The 25,769-nt window shown below is 31.8% G+C and overlaps 9 protein-coding genes across 9 annotated transcripts in view; 2 read left to right on the forward strand and 7 right to left on the reverse strand.

The window, feature by feature from the left end:
* The window catches only part of LOC17877494 (probable S-adenosylmethionine-dependent methyltransferase At5g38780), a 1,778-nt gene extending 1,645 nt beyond the window's left edge, over window positions 1-133 (reverse strand). The window contains exon 1 of the mRNA XM_006286264.2: window positions 42-133. Within this exon, the coding sequence (XP_006286326.2) occupies window positions 42-119 (78 nt within the window). The 5' untranslated portion in view covers window positions 120-133. The remainder of the gene's footprint in view (window positions 1-41) is intronic.
* A 1,667-nt stretch (window positions 134-1,800) lies between these two features.
* On the reverse strand, window positions 1,801-3,821 carry LOC17879399 (probable S-adenosylmethionine-dependent methyltransferase At5g38780). Its single transcript, XM_006286200.2, has 3 exons — window positions 3,744-3,821; window positions 2,447-3,118; window positions 1,801-2,267 (listed from the first exon to the last, which is right to left on the reverse strand). Exons 1-3 carry the CDS (start codon window positions 3,819-3,821, stop codon window positions 1,935-1,937), a joined length of 1,083 nt encoding a protein of 360 aa, XP_006286262.1. The 3' UTR covers window positions 1,801-1,934.
* A 1,572-nt stretch (window positions 3,822-5,393) lies between these two features.
* On the reverse strand, window positions 5,394-6,994 carry LOC17879668 (probable S-adenosylmethionine-dependent methyltransferase At5g38780). The gene is made up of 3 exons (XM_006285860.2): window positions 6,914-6,994; window positions 6,158-6,829; window positions 5,394-5,745 (listed from the first exon to the last, which is right to left on the reverse strand). The coding sequence occupies exons 1-3, from the start codon at window positions 6,992-6,994 to the stop codon at window positions 5,413-5,415; spliced, it is 1,086 nt and encodes a 361-aa protein (XP_006285922.1). The 3' UTR covers window positions 5,394-5,412.
* Window positions 6,995-8,228: 1,234 nt separating this feature from the next.
* Window positions 8,229-8,722, reverse strand: LOC17879384 (protein GLUTAMINE DUMPER 7). The gene has a single exon (XM_006284767.2). The coding sequence runs from the start codon at window positions 8,629-8,631 to the stop codon at window positions 8,329-8,331; it is 303 nt and encodes a 100-aa protein (XP_006284829.1). The 5' UTR covers window positions 8,632-8,722; the 3' UTR covers window positions 8,229-8,328.
* A 716-nt stretch (window positions 8,723-9,438) lies between these two features.
* On the reverse strand, window positions 9,439-10,071 carry LOC17878988 (late embryogenesis abundant protein 2). Its single transcript, XM_006282889.2, has 3 exons — window positions 9,962-10,071; window positions 9,804-9,872; window positions 9,439-9,711 (listed from the first exon to the last, which is right to left on the reverse strand). The coding sequence occupies exons 1-3, from the start codon at window positions 10,019-10,021 to the stop codon at window positions 9,637-9,639; spliced, it is 204 nt and encodes a 67-aa protein (XP_006282951.1). The 5' UTR covers window positions 10,022-10,071; the 3' UTR covers window positions 9,439-9,636.
* Window positions 10,072-12,383: 2,312 nt separating this feature from the next.
* On the forward strand, window positions 12,384-13,664 carry LOC17880338. The gene is made up of 4 exons (XM_006284508.2): window positions 12,384-12,545; window positions 12,808-12,929; window positions 13,040-13,161; window positions 13,250-13,664. The coding sequence occupies exons 1-4, from the start codon at window positions 12,476-12,478 to the stop codon at window positions 13,518-13,520; spliced, it is 585 nt and encodes a 194-aa protein (XP_006284570.1). The 5' UTR covers window positions 12,384-12,475; the 3' UTR covers window positions 13,521-13,664.
* On the reverse strand, window positions 13,656-15,535 carry LOC17878496 (pentatricopeptide repeat-containing protein At5g38730). The gene has a single exon (XM_006282879.2). The coding sequence runs from the start codon at window positions 15,496-15,498 to the stop codon at window positions 13,678-13,680; it is 1,821 nt and encodes a 606-aa protein (XP_006282941.1). The 5' UTR covers window positions 15,499-15,535; the 3' UTR covers window positions 13,656-13,677.
* A 388-nt stretch (window positions 15,536-15,923) lies between these two features.
* LOC17880098 (kinesin-II 95 kDa subunit) lies at window positions 15,924-18,201 on the forward strand. Its single transcript, XM_006284055.2, has 8 exons — window positions 15,924-16,066; window positions 16,309-16,434; window positions 16,523-16,678; window positions 16,769-16,885; window positions 17,183-17,311; window positions 17,405-17,502; window positions 17,594-17,807; window positions 17,960-18,201. The coding sequence occupies exons 1-8, from the start codon at window positions 16,024-16,026 to the stop codon at window positions 18,043-18,045; spliced, it is 969 nt and encodes a 322-aa protein (XP_006284117.1). The 5' UTR covers window positions 15,924-16,023; the 3' UTR covers window positions 18,046-18,201.
* Window positions 18,202-19,159: 958 nt separating this feature from the next.
* On the reverse strand, window positions 19,160-21,874 carry LOC17880820 (proline dehydrogenase 2, mitochondrial). Its single transcript, XM_006283603.2, has 4 exons — window positions 21,305-21,874; window positions 19,832-20,483; window positions 19,495-19,735; window positions 19,160-19,374 (listed from the first exon to the last, which is right to left on the reverse strand). Exons 1-4 carry the CDS (start codon window positions 21,806-21,808, stop codon window positions 19,341-19,343), a joined length of 1,431 nt encoding a protein of 476 aa, XP_006283665.1. The 5' UTR covers window positions 21,809-21,874; the 3' UTR covers window positions 19,160-19,340.
* Window positions 21,875-25,769: the final 3,895 nt, after the last annotated feature.

The following is a 25,769-nucleotide window of genomic DNA, read 5'->3' on the forward strand; positions in this document are numbered from 1 at the left end:
TATATATATATATATATATATATGAATTCAGAATTACATACCTGGTATGTAGAATTATGGATGTAACTGTGTTGATCATCACCGCCGCTCATCGGATACGATTGAGAAAATGTTGACATGTTTCTCTTAAAATGTTGACACGTTTCTCTTAAAATGTTGGCAGTGTAAAGTTATACTAATATTTATAGAGAATTTTTGAGAATATCATAATTAAACATGGTTGGATTAGAACAACATTTAATAATTAATAGTTACCATGCGTTAGGCCTGGGAGTGGGGTAAAAAATAAGAATTTAATGTTGCGTACAGTTTTAAAATAGCATATATACTAATGAATTTTTTTTTTTGACCAAATGTATAAAATAATACCAAAAAAAAAAAACAAAAAAAAACATATAGTTGATTGACATATCTCAACCTTTTCCATAAGATACAGTCAGATTTAGTACCATAAAATATAATTTTTCTTTTGTCTTCTTCCAAATACAGTCAGATTTATTACATTAAAATGTAAATTTATCTTTTATTTCCTAGTTAATGCTCCTTAATAACTAAATGTACATTTTCCAAAACATATCTAGTCCATATTTATTTTCTTATGTAAAACTTACAATTTTCAGCGATTTATTTACAAAAATAAAATTTTTTATCTTGAAACAAATATTATACATGTACATATATATAAGTATAATTTTGCATCCCCCAAGAAATCAAAGAAAAAAAAAAGAAAAAAAAAAAGAGAAAGAAGAAAAAGTTTTGAAGAGTGTGGTGAAAAAATATGGAGGCTGGTTTCGTGGAAGTGATCATAGCAGTTGCGTCGATCTTGGTCATCCTCGCGTTAGCTTTTCTATGTGTTTGGTGTTGCAAATACCGAAATAGAAGACATAGTGAAACTACTTCTACTATTTAGGTTTCTATATACAAAAATATTCTTTGATGCTTATATATATTTATATATTTTGGTGAGATGCTTTATTAATGTGTTAAGCTCACAACTATAAACAATATTTTATTATATTTTCATTTATTTGTTTTAGCCAAACACTCTTATTTTATTATTGTAATACGAATTGTTATGCATATAATAATCTTAAACTTAGATTGATTTATCGAACAAAGCTTTTAATGGATTTGAATTACTAGTGGATTTTTAAAGTTCAATGACTTTTTAATGAGGTTAAAGTGGATTTGATGTCATTATTAGTTGGTTTAAAGAAAGTATTACTATTGATAAATAAAAAAAAGTATTACTAGTGGATTTGAAATTCATAATTAATAGATTTTATTACTTATGGCCTTATGGAATGAAATAAAAATAAAATTATGGCAATCAATTAGTCTTCATAATTCCAACATAATTAAGTACCAATTTATGACTGTATAAATGAAAAAAAATATATACATTGTAATATGTTGGAGATAGTTTCTTGATTAGTCTGGACTTCTATATCCAAATTCAATGGACTTCTACTACTCGTGGATTTTTAATCTTCCCCTCGCTTGTATTAATATTCTTGAACGGCTTCGGACAATTTATTAGGGCATCCTTAATGCAAAAATCTAAGATTTGCGAAAAAGATATCTTATATACGATATTTGTTTTTGCAAATCTTAGGATAAGATACTCCTAAAAATCTTAGCATTAAGGATGGTCTTAAGGCCTTCTCATTTGGATGGATCCGATTGACGAGATCTTAAACCAACATTTCCTTTGGAAGTGTGGTCAAGTGGCTAGTGGTGTACTCATGTTGTTTACCTTCCTTTATTGTACAAGTATTGTTGAAAAATAAAATACATGTCTTTATTATATAGTTTACATATTGTATTCCTTATATTGCTACCATGATAAATGATAACACAAAGGAATAGTTACAAAGGAAAGGTATAACAATGAGGATTTGAACAATACATAACGATATGGATAATTTCAATAGTCACTTTTTCTTAAGAACGACATAATATACCATTTGTTTCTTACACTTTTCGAAGTCGATCGGGTGGTCGGAGAGTTTCTTAGCAAGTCGATTGAATAGCTCATCGACCTCACCGATTCCAAAATGTTTTTCTATAAATATAGAGAGAAGGGCTCGATACATGGAAGTGATGAAGTTGTCGCTTAGCTTCACAGCTTCCAATGGATGGCTTACTGTCTCCATCAGCTCAATTGTAAAACTTTCGTTTTGCTCAATCACTCTTTTCATTTCACTAAACTGAGGAAAATACAAAGGCAAGCTGAACATGTCGATCTTTTCATGAGTTGTTATTCCCTACAATGGAAAAAAGAAAATAATGTTGGTATTAAATAATATTGATATATTTGTAACCAATTTCTCATGACCCTAAGCATGAAACAATATATATCATCTAGGCAATAAAAACTATATATGATGCATTGAATTGGATAATAATTAACAAACAAACTAATAAAATTCAGAATATATCTTACCAATGTGGCCATATCTTGAAGACAATCACTTATGGCATCCTTCACAATACCTGGCCATGTCTCATACATGGCCACACCATCAGGCAAACAAAATCCTAACACAATCATCAATCCTCCGGAAACAAGTTCTTCGGCTCGAGCTTTAAGAAAGAGGCTCATGTCTTTTGTGTACTGGACCATAAAAGCATTGGTAACTGCTTCTATCGAATCATTACAATGAATATAATGTTTTTTCCAAGCTGGAGATTTCTTGTCAAGAACTTGTTCCGGAACTTTGGAAAGCCAGTGAGTCGTGAAGGAAGTGTTACCGATGTGGATGCTATTTCTTGGTAACACTCGGCCATAGAAAGAGCCTGGCACTCCCACCGAGAAGTATTCTTGTCTAAAGGAAGGAGGTAGAGTTCTAAAGAGTGTGTTGAAGTCATTGCTGGGCTGATCACTAAAGCAAACTTGGAACTCGAGAGGCACAAGACTATTTTCTTGACTTTCTTTAAGGTGTTTGAGTTTCACAGCCTCAATAATATTTTGAACAGCATGAAACGTGTTAGGGCCAATAGAACAGCCATAATCAGCAATCGTAAAAGTACTTAGATCGGGATTCAGATTCAGGAGATCGAGCTTTTCTAAAATGTATTGTTTTGTCTTTTCTTCAACCACATCTATGGCAGCTTTCTGTATCACAAATATATGTTTGTTATTACGTGTGCTAGAAGTAATCACAACATTCTAATTACAACCTTATGTATATAAGGTAAAACCTCTATAATCAATACTCGAAATATTAATATTCATCAATAAAATTTATTCGTTCTTAGGTCATCATCAATGCAAGGTTTTTTTTTGGTGAACAAGAGGGGATAAGTTCCCTATATATTTATGATAATTTAAAAATTACATTAGAATTCGAGGTGAAAACGCAGTTTCATTAATTTGCATCCTCTAGTAAAATTGGGTTAATTCTAGTAGTGTTTACTTTTTATTCTTTAATTTTTTTTTTGTTGAAACTCATCTCCAACAAGAACACGAAACTGTAAATCAAAAATATATAAGAACTATAAATAATTATTTTTTTAATAAAACTTGTATTGGAATGTTTTCAAAAAATATGAAAATAGAAAATCCTCATCATAATTAATCAATAATTTAAAAATTATTAAGTTATAAATAAATTAATACCTCTATAAGTTAACAAAATTTCATATCTAGGATTTAGCAAAATCATCATAAGTACTCTGTAATATGAAGATTTAGTTTACAAAAAGTATATATATATATATATGAATTCAAAATTACATACTTGGTATGAAGAATTATGGATGTAACTATGTTGATCATCACCGCCGCTCATCGGGTGCGACTGAGAAAATGTTGGCATGTTTCTCTGAAGATGTTGGTAGTCTAAGTTTCAACATTTATAAGCAAATATCATAATTAAACAGCACTTAGCACATATAATTAAATAATTACCATGCGCAAGAAGTGGTAAAAAAAATAAGATTTTTTTTGTCGGCCAAAAAATATATATATATATATATATATAAACTTTATTTTTTGTGGGTAGAAATAAGAATTAAATGTTGCTTACAATCTTTTAATAATATGTAGCATATAAAGACAAAATTTGACCAAAAAAAACATATAAAAACGTGCAGATAATGATACATAAATAAACAATTATATAGTTGATTGTGATATTTCAATTTCTTTTATAAGATACAGACTGTATATCATAAAGTCAAGAAACAATTATATACTATTATTAAAATTGTATAATTATTGATTTTTCTTCTAGAAGAAGAAGCTCTGTTTCTTGAAATAGAGAAAACGCACTTAGATGTGTTCGGTGGTTACACAGTAAGTCAATAACCATTATCAGCTAATCTCTAAAGTTTGCATGAATATGTTTTGTTTTTGAACGTGAAAGCCAGAACGGTATAATAAATACACAACGATGTAATACATATATTGATTATTCTAATTTGAATTGCTAAACATATAAGAATCCTAAACTTACAAAAAAAAGAGTTAATTCAAAACTTTCAACTTTTATAAAATCTTACAATAACTGTAAACACACATTTTAATATATCAACCGGAATTTAATGCATTTAAACTACAAAAACTATTTTTCTAAACTTCAAAATTTCAACAATATTATAAATCAGTAATTACAGCTGCGGTGAGAATGGTTTATGATAAATCTCCCACGAATTCTAACATATTTTCCAACTTTTACTAGATTATTTAAAGTTATGTATTAAAGATGTCTGATTGACCAACAAGTATAAAAATTGCCTTAAATTGTCTTAGAATTTGCTATTCTGCTTATAACATAAAAGAGAATGACATACTTATAAATACATATTCATTATCAATATATCTTTATTTTGTTAAGCCTTTTAGAAAAATATATATATATATATATATATCTTTTTTTTTGTCAAACATATATATATCTTTATTTTGTTGTCTATCTCTTATACTTATCATTTTGAACAAAACTGTATGGTCTCAGTCTCATGTAACAGTTTACATTTATTTTTAAAGTATAGTAGCTTGCTAATTTTAATATATATTTAATCATAAAACATTACATATTCTATAATATTAATTTGCTAATAATTAATAGAAAAAATGTATTAGTTTGCTAATAACGAATAGTGAATGAACGAGTTCTATAATTATGTTTTAAAAATGTACTAAAATCTCAATTAATCCTTTATTTGGTGTCGTAACTCGATCACTACGTGTAAGTGTACGTACAGAACAACAGAACAACACCTTACCGTTTACATATTTTTTCCTTATATTGTTATTATGATAAATGTTAAATTACAATTCACAATGGAAGAACATATATCATAACCTAAAAATAAAGAAGACAAATTTTTGAAATGCTTACAAAGGATGGAAATAATACTGATCAGGGTTTGAAGAAACATAACAAGATATGATAATCTCAATGTTTATTTTCGTTTAAGAACTATATAATAGACCATTTTTTTCTTACACTTATCAAAATCAATAGGGTACTTAGAGAGTTTCTTATCAAGTCGATAGAATAGTTCATTGACCACACCATCTCCAAAATGTGTTTCTATAATCGAAGAGAGAAAGGCTCGAAACATGGAAACGATGAAGTCATTGGTTAATTGCTTATCCTCCAATGGATGGCTTGTAGTCTCCATCATCTCAATTGTAAAGTTTTTGTTTTGCTCAATGGCTCTTTTCAGTTCACTATATTGAGGAAAATACACTGGCATGCTAAACAAATCGATCTTTTCTTGTGTCGTTGCTCCCTACAAAAGGTAAGAAAATAGACTTCATTATGGTTATTACTAGTTTCTCCATGAAGAAACATCCAACGAAATATATGATCTAGGCGTCTGATGAGAACATAACCGAAGTAAACCGCTGTCGACTAAGATAAGGATCGAAACGATGAGAATATCATACGTGATCTGTTAGTGGTTTCGATAGATTATGTTAAATCTTTGATTCATGTATATCTCCTATATTCTTAGGATCTAGATAGCTCACCCTTAATATGTATAAATACTCATAACATCTTATGATGAAATATATGGAAAAAATGTTTAAAGTCTATTGTTCTTATAAGCTCTTGATTGGGACCTCAAAAAATGTAATAATGATGCATGCATTGGATTTGAAAAAGAGAAAAAAAAAATTGTATGAAACGTTATATCTTACCGATGTAGCCATATCGAGGAGACAATCACCAATTGTGTCTAACACAATACCTGACCATGTCTCATACATAGCCACATCATCGGGAAAACATTCTCCTAACACGATCATCAATCCTCCAGGGACAAGTTCTTCGGCTCTAGCTTCAAGAAAGAGGCTCATGTCTTTTGTGAACTGGATCTTGTAAGCATTGGTGACTTCTTCTATCAAATAATTACAATGAATGTAACTTCTGTTCCAAGCTGAAGATTTCTTGTCACATACGTGTTCCGGAACTTTGGACAACCAGTGAGTCGTGTAAGAAGTGTATCCAATGTGGATGCTATTTCTTGGTAACACTCGGCCATAGAAAGAGCCTGGAACTCCCATCGAGAGATATTCTTGTCCAAAGGAAGAAGGTAATGTTCTAAAGAGTGTGTTGAAGTCATTGTTGGGCTGATCATTGAAGCATACTTGGAACTCGAGTGGCACAAGACTATTTTCTTGACTTTCTTTAAGGTGTTTGAGTTTCACAGTATCAATAATATTTTGAACTGCATGAAACGTGTTAGGACCAATAGAACAACCAAAATCAACAATCCTAAAAGTACTAAGATGGGGATTCAGATTCAAGAGATCGAATTTTTCTAAAATATTTTGCCTTGCCTTTTCTTCAAATCCATCTATAACTGCTTTCTGTATAAATAAATGTATGGTCATCATTACAAAAACAACATAATAACAAAACCATCATATACATATATTGATTACATTACATACTTGGTATGAAGAATTATGGATGTAACTGTGTTGATCTTCACCACCGCTCATCGGGTACGATGACTGAGAAGATGTTGACATGACTATGTGTTTATGGATACTCACTATCTTTAATCTCGTAAAATGTTGGCAGTCCAAGTTTCAATACATACTGTATATGATATATCCTTAAAGATATGATAGAACTTTGATTGACTTGCATATTTAATCAAGGTTGGAACAGGTCATAAGTGTTAATAAGATAATTTATCATGCGTTAGGAGTGGGGGAAAAATGTTAGTTTAAATGTTGCGTATAATTTGTAAAAGTTGACCAAATAATTAAAGTTGCTAAACAAATCGAGAAAAAACGTGATAATACTAATAATGATACATAATAAATCAATATATAAAACGTGTTAAAAAAAATCAATAAATAAAAATATGTAGGATAGGCTTTCATTGATATTAATTTCCCAATTATTAATAGGGCTTATTAAATATCGTAAGTCTGGAATATTTTTAAACATTTGACTATTTAAGTTTCTTTCTATATTAGTAGGTTTGTAATATGATTTTTAAAGTGCACGTATGAAAAACGTAATTATTAAAAAAAAAATGTAAGAAATATATAGTAATTTTAGATTTAGTAAACAACAAGTGGTTTTTTTGAAGACATATATATCGCAATTTTGCAAGTTTCAGAAACAACATAAAGGTGAGTTATATACATAATAAAGATAATGCTTGTTTGTACATTCTCAATTTGCATATAGAGAAAAGAGTTCTATTGTTAAGGGAAAGCTTATGTCTTTAGCAAATATGAGAATTTTTATATGATAGAAATTGTACATGATATAGAATTTGACACATATAACATTTATTAAGCTTTTATTAGACACGAAGATCCACCATTTTTCGGATTCTAATTCTTCTTCTTCTTCTAATCAAATTGGTCCTTATCAGGAGTCCTAAAAACCTTGGAAACACATACATTTCATATTTTTCCGAGGGGTAGGCATGCCACAATTAGACCTCGAATGGCTCGGGTGCCCTTGCAATTGAAGTGCGGGAGTGAAAGCGATGCAATTAGTTAGAATTGTGAATGGGAATGTGATTCGCATTAGATGCAATTACAGCATCATGCGCTAGCCCACTATCCTCAACCAAAGGTTCCTCACACAAAATAAAACAGTCCGGAAGTTTTATACAAAACCCAGACTCGATATGTTTTGGCTGGTATAGAATTTTACAAAATATGTTCTTCTTGACAAGTTAAACAAAGAAACAAATAATAAATGTTTATCAACTAAAATGAATTAATCGAGTTTAAATAATTGAGAGCAGAATACTAGTCAAGGATATACATAAATGGTGAAGAAAAACAAAACACTAATCTAGCGATTTTGGAACATGATTATTTTCAGACAATATTGTTCATGCATTGATCTTAGCTGGCTTGGCTAAGAAGGTAGGGTTTTCATTACCAGCCATTATAACAACAATCTTTGGTTCCATATCTAATGGCTTCAACACTTGCTTCTTCCCTGATTTCTCTTGCTCGTCGATGCAAGAACTCGAATCGTTTTGCTTGTGGTAACAAGCATAAGCCATGGCGATCAATGAAAGCGCAAAAAGGCCAAACATTACTCCCCACGCACTAATCTTTGAGAGAACAGGAGAGTTCAAGTTATCTAACCCGGAGTTAACAGGGACCATTGAATTGCTATCAAGACTCATTTCCTCGTTGATCTTGAACTCTCTGATGATCTTGAACTCTCTGATGATCTTCCCTCTTTGCTTCTCGAGTTTGTGTAGTTTGTTTATAATATATGGTTTTACCAAAAAGTGTGCACAGAAGTTAGATGCCAAGTTGCTCTTATGAGTTTTTGTCCTAAAAAGGATTTATTCTTTCTTGAACACTTGAGATATTCTTGTCTCGCTTTTCTTATCAAGCTTATATCCCTTTGTGTTTGTGAAGTTAATACTTATATTTTTCTTAAATAATGTTGATTCCATTGAGCTTTTTTTACAAGACATATAAATTTATTTTTTTCTCACTGTCATTGGTTTGAATTTTATTTGAAAATATTAACGTAAATTAATAGAAATTTGGTTTGGTTCGATTTGATTCGAGGCACGGAAATGTATTATTAATAATTTTTGTTTTATAGTCTATAGCTCATATAAAATCTAGAATTGTATGAAGTTTTAATTTAGTCTATTCGGTATGGTTATGGTACACTAGTTATATAGTTTGGATTTGTTTTCAATGGTTTTCCAATCAACAAAACCAACCGGTTTATAAATTTTTGTTTGGAACCCATTTTTACATTTCAGTTTAGAATTGGTTTTTGTTTCTTGGTTAATGATATTTTTTCCCAACAATAACTAATTATAAATATACATTCTGCTGGGATAGATTGCTCAATGGTGTTAGGACGCAGGTTTCAACTAATTTGAAAGCAGAAATAATTTTTTTTTTTTGATAATATGAAATTGCTGATATATATATGAGGAAAGTCTAAAATTGAAAAAAAGATCACAAAGAATACATGATCATGAGATAACAAGCAGAATCAAAATCCAATACAAGTTGTAATATTTATTTTTAAAAAGAAAAAAAAAACAAACAGTCTGAATAATCAAACTATCAAACCTAAATAATTAGGTTCCAAAAATAAATTATTTGTTTTTATTCGTCAAAAAAATAAAGTAGCATCATAAATCATATGATGATTGTCTTCATTTGTTCATGCCAGTAGCATTCTTCACTGATTCAGTAGCTCCTTGTGCCTTCTCCTTAATCTGCTGGCCAGTCTATATATATACATACACATGAAACAATTAACATATATCAAAGTTCTTTATAAGAATTCTTATATAATTTAGGTTATTTGGATTTGACAAACCTCTTGGAGAGACTCCTTGGCAGATTGGGCAGCATTGCTAGCCTTGTCCATCATGGTGCTAGCCTTCTCCTGAACCACCAATGCATCAACCAGTTCATATAAAAAGTTACATTATCATGCATGACCAAAAGTTTTGGGTCAGCTCTTGTAAAGGTTACCTGAGTTTGGCCTTTGGCTTGGCCGGCTTGGAAGCTAATGTTCTGGGAGTTGCTTGACATTTTCGAGTAACTGAGAGATAAGTTTTTGCTTTGAATCAAAGTGTGTTTATGGGATTGAATTTGAGTTATGAGTTTCCCTTAAAGGTTCCATTGTTTATATAGCTCTGATGAAGCTTTCATATTCAGACACTTGTCATCGAAGTGTTGGCAAATATGAGGTGTTCCGGAGCAAGAGGAAGATTAGGATGATTGAATCCATATTTAGTTCAGATCAGAGTTATATTTAGCTCGATTGACTCGTTCTAATGATTGTGAATCTCGTCTTTAAGTTTTAGTACTGTTTTTTATTTGATTAATTCAAACGTTATTGCAAGGCATGCGTCCATCTTCTTAGGATTTGATGTTGAATCCTCTTAGAAGCATTAGTTGAGAAAATGATTCATCAATAAAATTTGATCTGTCACCCCCAAACAAGAGACTCAAAAGTCTAACATTGATCATGATCAGTACTGATCTTATGCATGCACTCACTTGTAATCTTTTAAACACTTAATTGTAACGTGTTTTTGTCCATAATGTATATAGCTTATATATAGTTTTATCTTTACTACACGATGAGAAATTCAAACTAAAATTTTCTCCACAAATTTGAGACGGTTTTGATTACTTCTACCACAAATTCATCAAATGGTTCTTGATAAGCAGAGAGAGACTCTACTTCTACGCAAGCAAGTTTAGTGAGTGGACTTCTATTTTCTATGTCATGAGATTGGCGTACAACACAACGTTACCTCACCAATTACATCAGAGGTTTTGGTTATCATGACTTAGGAAATAGAGTAAGAAATTTCCTGAAATTACAAGAATCGGATTTTACTAGACCAAACCAAACTAAATAATTTTATGTTTCAAAAGAAAAATTGTAGATAGATCATAATTTTTCAGATATTAGAGATATGACATAGAAATTTGCCTACAATAGTACTGTGATATCATCAAGATATCAACTGAAAAGATCCAACCCAAATTTTTTTAATTTTTAATCATGCAACCGGTTTAACCCAATTAATTTAAACCAGACTAAATCATATTTAAATTAATTAAACCAGATCAAGCCAACCATAATCAATCAAACCAGCGAAAAACATTAATTTGACAATCCAATAAACCAACTATATTAATCAACAATTCCATCAATCATTCCAAGTAACAAAAGAAACTCAAACCCTCTTAAAAGCATTATACAAGCATCAATACAATAAACGACTCAATGCTGTACCAAGCTGTATCCGTTGTCTATGATTGTTATTTTTATTTATTTTTCTCCCAAAATATGTACCTGTTGGTATTCTATATTAACATTTTTGCAGATATTTTTGAAAAACATTTGGGAGTTGGAAATTATTTACAAGGCTATGCCATTGACATTAATTATTTTGTTAAAATTTTTAAAACTAATAATAATCATTTTAAATATAATCCCAAAACTCACTTCCTAATAAATATAATATCATTTATTATTTTCCACCTTTTCTCAAATATTTCTCCAAATAATTTATATAATCTTATTTGTTTTAATTTATTTTATTACATAAAACATATGTATAATAAAAAAACAAATTTTTTCGCATATATTGCAATTTCAAAATTTTAAAACGGACATATATTTAGCATATGTACAACATCCCATATCGAGTAGATTTTTTTTATAATGGTTCAGAATTTTTATAAATAAGATTATAACATTCCAATTACGAAAAACGGGACTATAAACCTGGGTTTAATTTTTTGGGGAATATATGACGGGATGAGTTGTAAAACGGGAATAGTTATTAACTACATATAAAGTTTAAAATATTTTAAAACTTTTTAAAACTTTCATTGTTATTAATATTATACCTCTACACCAAGTTTATACTAAAATATTATTGATTTTGCTCTTTTTTTTTCAACACTGGGCCACAACTGGCCGGACCATTAGCCTAATCCCTACAGATATGTAAGGAGCGAAACTCGATCCCTGGTATGATGGTGTATATCCATCAGTGGACTTTTTATTTGCCTCTATTTTTTTAAAAATGGATTTACTTTTTGCGACGATTTGAAATGGCCTAAACCGGTTCGAATTTCTCCGGAAGAAGAACCAGACCAGAGTATTTATCAATAATTGAGTAAATAACCGAAATTAAAACCGGGGACGAATTGAAACCCGAATCTGTCCGGAGAAAATTAGAAACGAAACCGAATTTCATAACAGTAATTTGAACTCTGTACCAAATAGATTGTAGTTCAGTAACCAGCCGAAATTAAAATCCCGAACCGAATTGAATGTAACTGAATAACCGGGAACGGACCGGTTTATCGAAAATACGTATATTTCCTCTCCTCTTGCTACTATTAACAACTTTACCCTTTCTCTCTGCTTCACTCGAAAACCTCACAAAAAGCTAAAACCCTAATTTACAACATCGTCGTGACTTAATCCCAAATTGAGTTGATTCAAGGGTTCTTAAGATGATTGAACATGGCAACTCAGCTTTTGATTACCGGAGTATAAGAGAGGTTGCTGCAAACGCCACCGCTGGTTAGTTCGATTTATGTGTTTTTTGTCCAAGTTTTTCTTTTGGTTCGTGTAGATAGAGATGGGTTCTTGATTTTGGGAACTTTCAGGGGCAATCGCGGTTTGTCCATTAGATGTGATAAAAATAAGGTTAAAGGTTTCAGTGAGGCTTAGCTTAGAAACGAATTGGAATCTATCATGTGTGTGCTCGCTTGATTGTTAAGGATTAGAGAACTTTACTGTATTGCTAAGTTTTTTGACAAGAGTCATCTTTTTTTTGGTTTAGGTAATAATGATCATGGTCTTGAGGATTCAGGGAATCCATTTTATGGAAGTTCAGATGAAGAATATAGTGAAGCTCGTGTCTTGGACAATGATAATAAGTTGAGACGTGAGCAATTCCACACGGTATTCTTTTTTTTTTACTATATATATCATTCTCTCTTCTGTAAATTTGGTTTTCAGTTTTGATCAAGTTCTCTATATGTCTGGCTTTTCTCGTAAAATCGAAATCGCAGGCCGGATACCGTGAAGGGATTGCTGCTGGTAAAGAAGCTATTGCTCAGGAAGGTTATAACTTTGGCTATAAGGAATCGGTTACTGCAGGCTACAAGTTTGGTATTGTTAGAGGTGTTTCCAGGTAGATAAGAGTAATAAATTAGTCATAAGAGCTGCTGCAATGTGTTTGAAGATATACTTAATTCTGTTTTGGCCCTTTTTTTTTGAAGTGCACTGGCTTTTCTCCCGAATGAGTTAAGAGAAAAGCTAATCGATGAAGAAGAAACTAGAGACAAGTTTCAGAAATTACACACTTCTGTGCATGCTCTCTCAACGGAAGTAGCAATGAAGCGGTTTTATGAAACTTTGACTACAAAGCAAGGAGAAGAGAAGAGTTCTGGTTCAGGTATTAATGCCACAACTGACTTGGGAAGCTATGTTACTGAGCTAAGCTCTCTTCTTGAAAAATCTCCTACGATTGAAGTTGATTTGGATACATGAAAGGAGTCTTGTTCTATGATCATTGTCAAGCAAAAGCAAGATTAGTAGTGGATCTTGTTTCCAAACCAAACTGTTTGTAACTTCTGTTCTGTTTAGTTGAGAAAATGATTCATCAATAAAATTTGATATGTCACCTACAACAAAGAGACCTGAAAGACTAACATTGATCATGATCAGTACTGAGCTTATACATGGATTCACCTCTGTTCATTTCCTGTAAAATACTCTTCGATATAAGAGATCTATCACCTACATGACTCCAAAAGAATCTCAAAACATCTTTATCACCAGCGTACGAGGCACTGATGGATTTATACAGTTTCAGGTTTACCATTATCCGTCGATTGTACATTTTATCGAACAAAGCAGAAGCTTCGGTGACATTCCCTGTTCTCCAATACGCATACGCCATGCTAGTGTATATTACGCTATCTCCCATCAAACCCTTCTTTTCCATTGACTCGAACAAGACTTTGGCGTTATTCACCTGTTCTAACTTACAAATTCTTCTTATTAATCCTCTGTATAGAGCAATATCAGGGCAAAGACCTCTTTTCTCAAACTCCTCTGGTAGTTTTGCGATTTCTTCTTGCTTGTTCTGGTTATAGAATCCATCCACGAGCCAAGAATAGGACGAATATCCTGGAGATAAGCCTTTCTCTAGCATAGAGAACAGTTCCTCCTTTGCATTGTCCAGTTCCAGCACTTTACAAAACCCGTGGATCAATGCCTTGTAAGAATATATGTCAAGTTTTAGCCCCGATTCGATCATCTTCTTCTTTACCTTCACTGCTGATACCATGTCCCCAATTTTGCAATATGCGTTGATCAAAGTATTGCAGGTGATGTTATCAGGTTCTATCTTTTTTCCACTCATCTCAGTCAAAAGCCGGTTAGCTTCTCGTATTCTTCCATCAAAACATAACTTATGAAGGATCGAGTTGTAAGTGACAACTCCAGGAGAAAACCCTCTTGACTCCATTACCTCGCGTAACCTCAAAGCTTCATCTATATCATTCATTCTACAATATCCATCAATCAAAGTAGTATAAGTAACATGGTTCGCCGTAACAACGCCTTTGATCTCCCGAAATAGCCTCGTCGCTTCCCTCATTCTACCTTCTCTACTAAACCCATGTATGAGTGAGTTATAAGTGACGATATCAGGAGCAACCCCACTTCTCTCCATCCTGTCTTGCACAGATAAAGCCTCGTAATGCATACCCTTTTTGCAATACACTGAGATCAACGTGTTATAGGTAAAAAGATCAGGAAACACACCCTTTTCTTCCATCTCTCCTAACAATTTCTCGGCTTTCTCAAAATCGCCAGATTTAGAACAAGCATGAACCAATACATTATAAACATGAATGTTAGCCACAACACCTAACTTAACCATCTTCTTGAAAACCTTCCAAACTGTGTCAGTCAATCTCTCTTTCACCAAACTACTCAGTAACACAGTACAAGCCTGCAAATGAGGTTTCAATCCACAACTCCTAATCTGCTCAAACACCGCAATCGAATTATTGACCATCCCGGATTTAGCATAAAATATCATCAACCAACTAAAAACGTGAGATAAAACTTCTGGGTCTTCAGAAACACCTCCAACTAAAGATCTCAAAACCAGAGGAGATGACAAAAGTTCTCTCTGAGACAATTTATCGAGCAGTTGGTGTGCAGTTTTGAAATGCTTGTGTTTCGTGAGAATCAAAATCATTTCCCATGATGATTGTAAACTATGCTTACAACTTGGTAAAGAATCAGTCCAGCTATAGAAACTCCATGAAAGAGAAGCTCCGCCATAACCAGAATACGAAGAAAGCTCTGAGATTACCTGTGTGATTATCGCTGATTTCAATAACCCAGAATCAGCTTTGTGTTTCAGAATATTTTTCCAGTTTCCTTTCAACACAGCTCCACAGATGCTTTGTGCAATCAAAGCTTCTCGATTCGTAGACAACAAATTCACCATTGTTTTGTGCTCAGGTGTTGCAACGGAGAAGAGAATCATGCAGCGACGATTTGAAATGGCCTAAACCGGTTTGAATTTCTCCGGAAGAAGAACCAGACCGGATTATTTATCAATAATTGAGTAAATAACCGAAATTAAAACCAGAACCGAATCGATTGCTTAGTAATAACCGGGGACGAGACGGTTTATGAAAATCCGAATTGAAACCCGAATCTGTCCGAAAGCAAATTCGAAACGAAACCGAATTTCATAACAGTAATTTGAACTCTGTACCAAATAGATTGTAGTTCAGTAACCAGCCGAAATTAAAATACCGAACCGAATTGAATGTAACTTAAGAACCGGGAACGGACCGGTTTATTGAAAATAGGTACATGTCCTCTCCTCGTGCTACTATTAACAACTTTACCCTTTGTCTCTGCTTCACTCGAAAACCTCACAAAAAGCTAAAACCCTAATTTACAACATCGTCGTGCCTGACTTAATCCCAATTTTTCCGGGACCGTCGACGCCGATAGAAAGAAGATGAAAGAGACGAGAAAGCTTCAAAAGAGAAATCTTAACGGCGGTAAGGTTTAATTTTGTCACGTTTGTTTCTTCCTTGCTTAATTGGGTTTCACGATTCTGAATTGATTTTATGAGGTTTACGGGTGTTTGTGTATACTAAGATTTGTGTTCTTAGAGTTAACATGTTTGATTTCGAAACTTGAGAGGTTTAATTTGGAATGACATTGAACTCAATTACGAAAGGTTCAATCTTGTGAAGCAGAAGTTAATTGCTTTTGCTAATTTTTGTTTGTATAATTGAAGTGAGGGGTGAAACCAAGGTAGAAGTAACTGATGTGAAGAGAGTTGGGAAAAAAATACAGAGGAAGAAGAAAGAGAAAGTGAGCAATGTTGACTTAAGCGAGCAACCTCAGGCTTCACAGCTTCAAGGTGAATGTTTTGGCTTTGATGAATTTGAAATAGAGTTATAAGATGTGTTCTGCTGATGAATTTAGTACCTTTTTTGATTCGATTACAGCTATTTCAAGTGAGAAACCTAAAACAAAGAAGAAGAAGATTCAGAAGAGTAAGGAAATAAATAGCTCCCCAGCTGATGGGAAGCTCAGTGGGAAGATGAAGAAGAGAAAAGAGAAAGGAGGTGATGTTGATACTATAACCGAACCGAATCTAGAAGGTGAATTATTTTAAATTTGGCAGAGCAATCTTCAACTACTCAGTTGTTAGGTTATGGTATTGAGTTTAGTATCTTTGGTTCTTGTTACAGCTATTTCGACTGAGAAAGTTGAAGAAAAGAAGAGCAAAATGAACAAGACAAAAAAGAAAAGGAAGGCTAAGGAAATAACTAGGGCTTCAGTTGAAGATGATAATCAGAAGAGAGAAGGTGAGTAGTACATTACCATGTTAGTTATATTGTGTTTGTCTCATGTTAGTTCTCTCAATCATTTGCATGGAAATTTAGCTAGTTTTAACTCTTCGTATAATGTTTTCTTTTATCACTATGTGAACTTTACTGTCTATCTAACTCTGTCATATGATATTCATGTGAGGTTTTTATGAATGGTGTTTATGTTTGGCATGGCCGTAATCGATCTTAAATAAGTAACTAGTAGTACAGAGCTGTTTGGTGCAGTCACTGTCTTGTTTGGGTTCTTGTTTAACAGAGAATCGTTTTTTGTAGGCAAGTCTAAGAAATCAAATAAGAAGAAAAAGATGGACATGACCTCTATGAAAGAGAATCAAATTGAAGAGGAAGAAGATGTTTATGAAATTTCTTCAGGCGATGAGGATTGCACAAAGGGAATGAAAAGTACGAATGCTCACATTGTTAGCTGCATTTAGAAAAGCATGAAAACTCAATCTGTTTCTGTCTTAACTTGATAAGTCCTCTCTGATACTGCAGAGTGGGTTACTGATTACTATGAGAGTAGACCTGGTATAGACGAGCTGCAAAAGAGAATTGATGACTTCATGACTGCTCACGACGAACGCCTTGAAAAGGTTCTCCTATCCCTCCTATATTTTTAAGCGTTCATGTCTGTTGTCTAAGTGACTACAGTGTTTTTGTCTAATGCTGTCATGTGTTGAATAGGAGAAACAAGAAAAAGAAGCTAAAGCTGCAGAAGGTGGATGGACTGTGGTCGTCCATCACAAAGGAAGGAAAAAGTCAACAGAAGCTGAATCTGGAACAGCCGTTGGATCCTTTTCTCAGGCTTCTTTGGAGGATAAGATCGCTAAGAAGAAACAGAGTGAGCCAGTCGCTCATGGTTTCTACCGTTTCCAAAGGCGAGAAGCACAACGCAACGGTAAGTCTTGGCTTTCTCTATCCAAAGCTTCAAACTTGGTTTGTGTTAGTTTCGATTTGGTTCGTCTTACGTTTTATACGCATCCTTACTCATAAACTGCCCTTATTCTGATGATTGATTCTTGTTTTTGTGTGTTTCTTGTTTGTTGACAGAAATCTTGGCGCTTCAGAGTAAGTTCGAGCAAGACAAGAAGAGGATACAACAACTTCGAGCTGCTCGTAGGTTTAAGCCTTTCTAAGAAAAGGAAAAAAACAGATCCCGCATGGAACAACATGAGTTTTTTAATGTGGGTTTTAGCCTCATGAAACTCAGGAGCAATGTCATGAATGTGTTTTATGATCAAATTTTGTAACTGACAATTTCAAGCTGATAAACAAAAAGAAATATTTTTTCTTTCCCTTAGCAAAAAATAATAATATGAGGTTTAGCAATAAGAGAAGAATGACTTGTTTGACCCAAAAAAAAAAAAAAAGGCAAAAGAGAAGAATGATAGTATTGAAAATGATTTGATGATAATCAATGAAAATATTCGATTTACAAGGCCCATTGGTATTTATCTCTTCTCTCCTACAATGGCACAAACAAACCAACACATTATTAGTACCAAAAATCTAGACAGAAGATATTGTTTAAGTTAGTTCTTATCGAGTAGATTCATTATTTATCGCTAGACTTTTTCCAGTAGATTCATTATTGTTTAAGTTAGTTCTTATCGAGTAGATTCATTATTTATCGTTAGACTTTTTCCAGAAGCGGATAAAGTATTGAAGCATTGAATACACTATGATTGAAGCAGTAACGAACTAAAGACCGCAATAAATTCATACATGAACCTTAAAGTCTCTGTATGTTTTGTTCTTCACCGATATCAAGGGAAGGTTTTGTGTAAATGTGTTACTTGTTTCAGAGATGTGATGTGGAGGCAACTGAGATATCACAATAATAAATAACCAAACGAATTGCCTCCAGTGTACCGTATCCGAAGTCATCATTGTTTCTTCTCCAAAATCTTCCTTCTCCCAACGTCAGCGTGTCAAAAGCTAGAGGAGGTTAACGTGTGTAGTCTGCTCCCTACTCTATTATACTGCAAAAGCTATTATTTGTTTAGTGCAAATCAAGTTAGGGATTGGAAAGTAACTTTTGGTGTCAGGTGGAGAGAGACTTAATTTTTTTTTATCAAGGTCGAAAATTTTGTTTCCCATTTATATGGGTACATAAATTTTATAAGCCCAAAAATTAATCCGGAAAAAAAAGACATAATAGTAAACAAATACACTTCAAAAATTAATTATAAAGAAAAAAACAAAAAATTATATAAAAATATATAAATTATTAGTTAATCAGAAAATAAATATGCAAATTGCATTTTCATTGATCACGCAGGATTTATACATTTGTAGATGATAGATAATTAGATATATCCTTTTGTGATCTTACTTCATATATTTTGGCATTTTGCTACTCCATTTTATATATAATTTTACAATCTAAATTTGCCAAATTCCATGATTGTAACACATTTGTCTCTTGTCTTCACCAACCCATAAGTCTCCTCTTAAGCTCCTTCCTACAAAGACACAAACAAACACAACACAAAGTTAAGACCAAAACCTTATAAAACCTTATAAAACCTTATAATACATAATAAATGACTAAACCAGAGTATTAAACAGGTGAGGTTAATTACATCATGAGTTGGCGATCTAGTGCACCTGTAGACATCATACCACGATTCTCATATGCCCTCCGGATAAGGTATGGAACCGCAGTATCAACAGGCCCGTATGGCATGTACTTGCTCACATTGAAACCAGCCCTCTTCAATCCGAAAGATAACGCATCTGACATCCCGTAAAGCTGTGCAAACTCGATCTTCCCATTCTCTTTATCGATCCCTAGCTCACTTGCTTTCCTTGACCCTAGTTTACCTAAGAAAGATAAACAAAGAATTAAGTATAACAATGTCTTAAGGACAATATAATCATCAAATCTAGGGGTAAGTAAAGACATATATATATATATACCAGAGTCAGTGTTATGCGTAGCTAGAATAACAGCAATGCCTGATCCATTTGAAGCTTTCTCCATAAGGAAACTCATACAGTCATTGTAACAATCGTGCGTATCTTGAATCGTATCATGAACAGGTGACTTGTGACCCAAGGAATCTGCTAACCTAGCTTCACTAGACATATAAGCACCTCTCACAAGTTTGAACCCAATAGGAACATTCATTTTCTCCGATTCTCGTAAAGCCAAATGCAATCTCTCTCCCGCATCTTTCAAATACGCTTGAACCGTGTTGTACACGATAGGTCGATCTTTATCAGAATTGAACATTATAGCCGACCAATACGCCATGTAATCGATGGCAGGTTGGAGAATAGTGTCTTCTGCATCGATTAGTAACGGTACGTTGGACTCTTGACATCTCTGACATACAGATTTGAGTCGCTCGTGAGCTTTCTCCAGCTCGAGTTCTTCCTCTACGGTCAATGGTTCAGGTTGGGTGGTTGTGTGGTAAAGAGGACTTAAACCGGAGAAAACCGGGAATGAATTGAGTTTCCATGGCAGTTTGAAATTAGGGTTCTTGTATTGCCACCGGAGCAAATCACTAACACGTTTTAAGACGTTCATTGGACAAATCGCTGTGATCTTGACCACCACTGAGCTTAACTGTATTCAGACAATAACCAATTAAAAAATAACTTGATTAGTAGTTAAACCGGGATTTTAGTAAACCGACAAGAGAATGAATATTCTCATGCGTGTAGTTGACAATTTTTGATTTGACGAGTATGTCCTCGTTGCGTGATTAACGTGTTAACCTTTTTAAGTCTGACGAGGAACCAACGTGGCTTTGATTGTTATTACATTCTACTTACTAAAACAAAAACTTAATACTAAGACAAGTCGTATAGAAAATAAATAAAAGACTAGTCTTTATTAAATTAAAAATAAAAATCAGACAACTAACAATTTGTGTTCTGTCTTTATATTATATTTTTTTTAGAAAATTTATGTAATTGAGTTTATTATATAAGATATTTATTCTTATAGAGGATTTTCATTGGTCGGTTACTCCACGTTTTTGTGGTGGTAGATGTATGAAAAGATGTCTAGTGGAATCATTTTTTTTTTTTTTGTAAATATCGAAAACCATATATTAAAAAAAAAAATTAAACTGGTGGAGGTAGTTTTGTATCAAATTATCTAACAAAAGCTAATGTAAACATAGTAATTTTGGTGTTAATTAACCTTATTTCTCACCATTTGTCTCCTAATTAATTCATAATATGTATTTAATGTATATGGTGGTTTCTTTGTAGATATGACCGTCACAAGTTTCTATCATATAATACTAAAATATTTGATATGTTTTATAATAATAGTTATACCGAAATAATTATAGTATTCCTAAGGAATGGTCAGAAAAGAAAAATGGATGGAAATAAATAGAGAAATGCATAGAAAAAAACTTAAAGATGAGCTCTTACGTGAGATGTAGGTAGGGTTTTAGCAGCTTCGACGGTTTCAATGAATTTAAGAATGTTTTCATCGCACGCGTTACCATCTTCGGCGTGTTCGACGCCGTACACCAACATACCTTTAAGTCCTGTCGACTCGTAAACGGTCCTAACACGTCTCGCGGCGGCTGTAGCGTTTTCACCAGCGCAGAAATGGTCGTAAAACGTTCCTTTCACGATACCTAAGACCAAATCTCGTGTAAAAGTTGTATCCATGAGCTTGGAACTCATAAGCCACGAGCCGATATCGACCATAGGGCCTATGGCCGTGGCATGAAGAACTGCGGTTGAACGGATGAGGTTTGAGATTGGGACAGAAGCAAAGAGTCGAGATTGGTCGGAAAGATCTAGGTCAACGTCTTGTTTTGGTTGGTCAAAAGAAATTATCTCCGGGATAACCGTGGTAGGAGGACCGACGGGGCTCACGGTGGAGAAACGGTGGATGAGGTTTGGTCGGAGGAAACGGTTTGCCATTTTCAAACTATAAACAGAGTTTTTGGCTTTCTTTTTTGTTTTGTGTTTTTTTTGTCTTCACAAGCGTTTTTGTGTGTTGAGGTTTGTGTGTGTGTATGTTATTGCTACGAGTATTTATAGAAATACAAAGGCTTTGTGTGTGTTTTACATATGTGGTAATAGATGTCAATATATGTTTCTATCTATATGTTTGATTTGTATAATATTATTACATAAGTTACTTTTTTCTTAAAATTGGGATATAATCCGGGAAATAATAATCAAGAATTAGGAGAGAATCTTGTCAAAAAGTGATAATTACCTAAAATTTTGGTTTGACTAGAGTTATTGTTTTTTCAAAACAAAATTGATGATGGATAAGTAATTTGAGATTTCTCATTTATTTTTGTCATCTAAATGAACCTATATATTTAAATGAAAATCTACAAAAAATGTATTATTTATTCAATTAGTATAGTTTTTACTTAATTTTATTTTACATATTTTTGTATCATAGTTATTGAAAAATAATTTTTAATTATTTAATAAGAAAATATCATTACTTATTTTAGTTCTAATTAATTATATAATATATTATAATAAATAAAAAAATTAAATGCAATAACTAAATCAGTTTCTTCAAGTTCAATTTAAGTGTCACATAAGAAATATAATTAGTAAAACAATTTTTTTCTTTGGTTAAGAAACTATAAACTTTTGATAACCAAACATGAAGTTAGATAGCTTATCTTCTTCAATTCACATTGCAATTTTGAACAGCAAAAATCACGTGGCTTTTTGCTGTTTACGTCAACATTACGTGTTTTTTTTTCTTATTTTTATTAATTGCAATTTTTTTTTTGGGTCACAATTAGTTGAAAATTTATGATATCATTTAATAGAAAGAATCTTTATAAACCATAATTCTTGATCGTTATAAGTTTAATAACCAAGAAACCGTTATATATACGAGGTTAATGCGATTAAATAAAGATTTGGATTGATACATCTAAAGAGTTACCAAACATATGAAGATAAGCACTAACCTAACAATGAAATAGAATCAAATATTAATTAAAACTCTAATTACTTGTGTGGTTAAGAGATGAATTTCGCCGTAATTTTCTGACAGAACATATTTGTTTTGTGTCTCGAAGGATATAATAATAATAATAACTTGTAATAAGAAGAGTCGAGTCAGCGACACCAAGGATGTGATCATATGAAATGTCATTGGATAACTCTTAATTATTTAATGGGATATTGATTATTAAAGATTTGTCTTCTATGAGTCGGTGGATGATGAATGGGATATGCAACATTACATTTGGACCTGACCTTTTGGAATCTTTGACTTTTTTTACTTAATGGAATCTTGAGACATCAATATCATTGCACGAATTTAGCAAGATTCTCTCTATATATGTAAATATTAGTAGTGTATTAAGGTTTACAATTAAGTACACAATTTTTTTATTTTGTTCAAAACAATGAAGCGTATAAATATGTTATAATTTGTATGGAAAAAAAAATATGTTATAGTTTCAAATTTTCTTAATTTTTTTATTAAATAATTCCAAACCAGATTTAAAATAAATGTGTTGATTACAACTTAGCAGTTACACAAAAAAAAACTCAAAACAGATAAACGATCAGAAACAAGATTTGAGATAGCTGTCGAAAACAAATATTTTAAACTAGTATCCTACTTTTCTTTTAGCGTAGTTTGATATTTTGACTAGTAGGTGCACAATTTATTCGACGTTTTTTCTTCCAAATATTACTGGAACCTGGAAATAATAAGATTTTTCATAATACATCAATTAAGAAATTTTGGATGAGGTTCTTTTCTATAATAAAAGTTTTGAAAAGTAAAGAGAGAGAATAATAAAAGTATATTTTGAAAATCTTTGACAAATTATTAAGATACCCGTTTTAGTAATTTACACATATCTCTATCTAATTGGTTTAATTTCTATTTATTTAAAATTTAGTTACATACTAAACCATATTAGAATATTAATTAAATTTTATTATAGTATATATACTGTCTTAGATAAGATACTCATACAAGTGATCTTGCTCCTTTGTTATAGACTTATAATTAATAAATTTGGATTCAATTATACTATGTATAAATTTTGTATATAGTACATGACTGGTGAAATTCTTGATCACCATTGTTTTAATAGGTTTGATTCTATCACCATTGCTTTAATAGGTTTGATTCTACAAAAAATAATATTATTTTTAAAAATGTTTATTCCTTTTTTGATAACTTCAACCTTTTTTCTTCTTCATTTCGTTTCTTCCTTGTAAAACTGAAATGCTTTATTGGTGTTTTACAACTAGATGTTACTAATACTGAAAAGTCAATAACATATGATCTATAATTTTTCTTAATACAATATTGTTTTCTTTTACCAAGAAAATTATAACAAGACTAATTAAACGATGCAAAATGAAAACTAATAAAATAGCAAGCGAGAAGGGATAATTCTAAATCAAATAAATTATCTTGTGTCACATTTATAAACATAAATCAAATATGTTACATATATTCTTGAGATATATAAAATAACTCTAATGAAATAAAAGTACTAGCTAGTTTGGAAAATGTGAATGATACTTTAAGTTATGTTTTGGGAATGATACTTTGTTAACCTATGTTATATTGTTAACAACAATTCCTGTCAACACCAACAAATTAGTCAAATATTTAAAAAATTTCTAAAACAACAAATTAAGATAGCTTCGCGTTTATGTTTAGCAACTAGTGAATTTTATAAATTTGCTTTCCTATTGACTATTGTCATTGCCATTTCAACCATAATAATTATTTTTCTATCATTGAATTCAAATTATAAAATTTTATATGTATGTTTGAGATCAAGGAATCTATATTAACATTTTTGAAGTACTTTTTGGAAAATAACCTTGTATTTTGTATTATTTGCATAATAAATCATTGCCATTTAAATAAATAACAAACTTTTAAGATAAAATTTGTAATTAAATTACACCGTAATCGCAAAATTAGAAACTAATATTTATTACATTTAACAAAATTTCCTAAAATATCTCCCTAATAAATTAAATATCTCTCCAATATCTTTATATGATCTTATTTGTTTTAAAATTTACATTATTACATAAAACATAAGTATAATAAAAATACAATTTTTTTCGCATATGTAGCAATTTGAATTTTTGAAAACAGACGTATATTACTGAATCTATAAAAGAAAAAACATATATGTATAATGTCCCACATCGGGTAGAAAATTTTAGACAATGGTTTAGAACACTTATAAATATGACTAATATGAAACTTAAAAATCCAAAATCTTGAATGGAAGATTACAACAAAAAAAAGTTTTATTAGATTTTAGGGAATCCAAAATTTTAAAATCTTGATTGGTTAAAAATGAGTCTTTGGAAAACAAAAACCAAAATCTCTCTCGAAATCTATAAAACATTCAAGGTTTATATTTTACATAAATATGATTTAACGGGTTTGAGTTTTACGTTTTTCTTACGGGTTAACAAAACAAAAAAAAAATAACAAATATAACTTAAACATAATTTTTTTAGTCCCGCAAGTTACAAAAAAATATCCCGCGAGTTAAGTAATAAAAATAATAATCAAAAATACAGTTACACAATCTTAAATACTAAAAAAGTAATAAAATAAACAAATATAACTTAAATAAATATATTTTTTAGTCAAAACAATTGTCCCGCGGTGTACCGCGGGTTAAAACCTAGTACTTTTAAAGGAGCATAGCTTTGAGATTATGGATCCATGACGTCAAAGCTACTGATTGCTAGGCTTATTAACTGATATTTTGGTGGACTTGCTGAATTCGCAATTGCAAGTAAGAAACTGACCTTTAAAAGACCCCAAGAAGTGGGATCAGCTGAAGCAACAGCTTTGACTATGTCAGATCTAACTATTCTGACTCATCATGCAGGGTTGAAA

This window comes from Capsella rubella, unplaced genomic scaffold, assembly GCF_000375325.1.
Source record: "Capsella rubella cultivar Monte Gargano unplaced genomic scaffold, Caprub1_0 scaffold_7, whole genome shotgun sequence".
Taxonomy (NCBI): Eukaryota; Viridiplantae; Streptophyta; class Magnoliopsida; order Brassicales; family Brassicaceae; genus Capsella; species Capsella rubella.

Excerpts from the sequence above, each read along its gene's own strand:
- LOC17879399 (XM_006286200.2), bottom strand. The coding sequence starts at position 3,821 with ATGCCAACATTTTCTCAGTCGCACCCGATGAGCGGCGGTGATGATCAA. Across the intron at positions 3,119-3,743 it reads TCCATAATTCTTCATACCAA|AAAGCTGCCATAGATGTGGT; the intron begins GTATGTAATTTT and ends TTTGTGATACAG. Across the intron at positions 2,268-2,446 it reads TTCAAGATATGGCCACATTG|GGAATAACAACTCATGAAAA; the intron begins GTAAGATATATT and ends TTTCCATTGTAG.
- LOC17879668 (XM_006285860.2), bottom strand. The coding sequence starts at position 6,994 with ATGTCAACATCTTCTCAGTCATCGTACCCGATGAGCGGTGGTGAAGAT. Across the intron at positions 6,830-6,913 it reads TCCATAATTCTTCATACCAA|AAAGCAGTTATAGATGGATT; the intron begins GTATGTAATGTA and ends TTATTTATACAG. Across the intron at positions 5,746-6,157 it reads TCCTCGATATGGCTACATCG|GGAGCAACGACACAAGAAAA; the intron begins GTAAGATATAAC and ends TACCTTTTGTAG.
- LOC17879384 (XM_006284767.2), bottom strand. The coding sequence starts at position 8,631 with ATGAGTCTTGATAGCAATTCAATGGTCCCTGTTAACTCCGGGTTAGAT.
- LOC17878988 (XM_006282889.2), bottom strand. The coding sequence starts at position 10,021 with ATGTCAAGCAACTCCCAGAACATTAGCTTCCAAGCCGGCCAAGCCAAA. Across the intron at positions 9,873-9,961 it reads AAGCCAAAGGCCAAACTCAG|GAGAAGGCTAGCACCATGAT; the intron begins GTAACCTTTACA and ends TTGGTGGTTCAG. Across the intron at positions 9,712-9,803 it reads CCAAGGAGTCTCTCCAAGAG|ACTGGCCAGCAGATTAAGGA; the intron begins GTTTGTCAAATC and ends GTATATATATAG.
- LOC17880338 (XM_006284508.2), top strand. The coding sequence starts at position 12,476 with ATGATTGAACATGGCAACTCAGCTTTTGATTACCGGAGTATAAGAGAG. Across the intron at positions 12,930-13,039 it reads GACGTGAGCAATTCCACACG|GCCGGATACCGTGAAGGGAT; the intron begins GTATTCTTTTTT and ends TCGAAATCGCAG. Across the intron at positions 13,162-13,249 it reads ATTGTTAGAGGTGTTTCCAG|TGCACTGGCTTTTCTCCCGA; the intron begins GTAGATAAGAGT and ends TTTTTTTTGAAG.
- LOC17878496 (XM_006282879.2), bottom strand. The coding sequence starts at position 15,498 with ATGGTGAATTTGTTGTCTACGAATCGAGAAGCTTTGATTGCACAAAGC.
- LOC17880098 (XM_006284055.2), top strand. The coding sequence starts at position 16,024 with ATGAAAGAGACGAGAAAGCTTCAAAAGAGAAATCTTAACGGCG. Across the intron at positions 16,886-17,182 it reads TGATAATCAGAAGAGAGAAG|GCAAGTCTAAGAAATCAAAT; the intron begins GTGAGTAGTACA and ends CGTTTTTTGTAG. Across the intron at positions 17,312-17,404 it reads TTGCACAAAGGGAATGAAAA|AGTGGGTTACTGATTACTAT; the intron begins GTACGAATGCTC and ends CTGATACTGCAG.
- LOC17880820 (XM_006283603.2), bottom strand. The coding sequence starts at position 21,808 with ATGGCAAACCGTTTCCTCCGACCAAACCTCATCCACCGTTTCTCCACC. Across the intron at positions 20,484-21,304 it reads AAACCCTACCTACATCTCAC|TTAAGCTCAGTGGTGGTCAA; the intron begins GTAAGAGCTCAT and ends GTCTGAATACAG. Across the intron at positions 19,736-19,831 it reads TACGCATAACACTGACTCTG|GTAAACTAGGGTCAAGGAAA; the intron begins GTATATATATAT and ends TATCTTTCTTAG.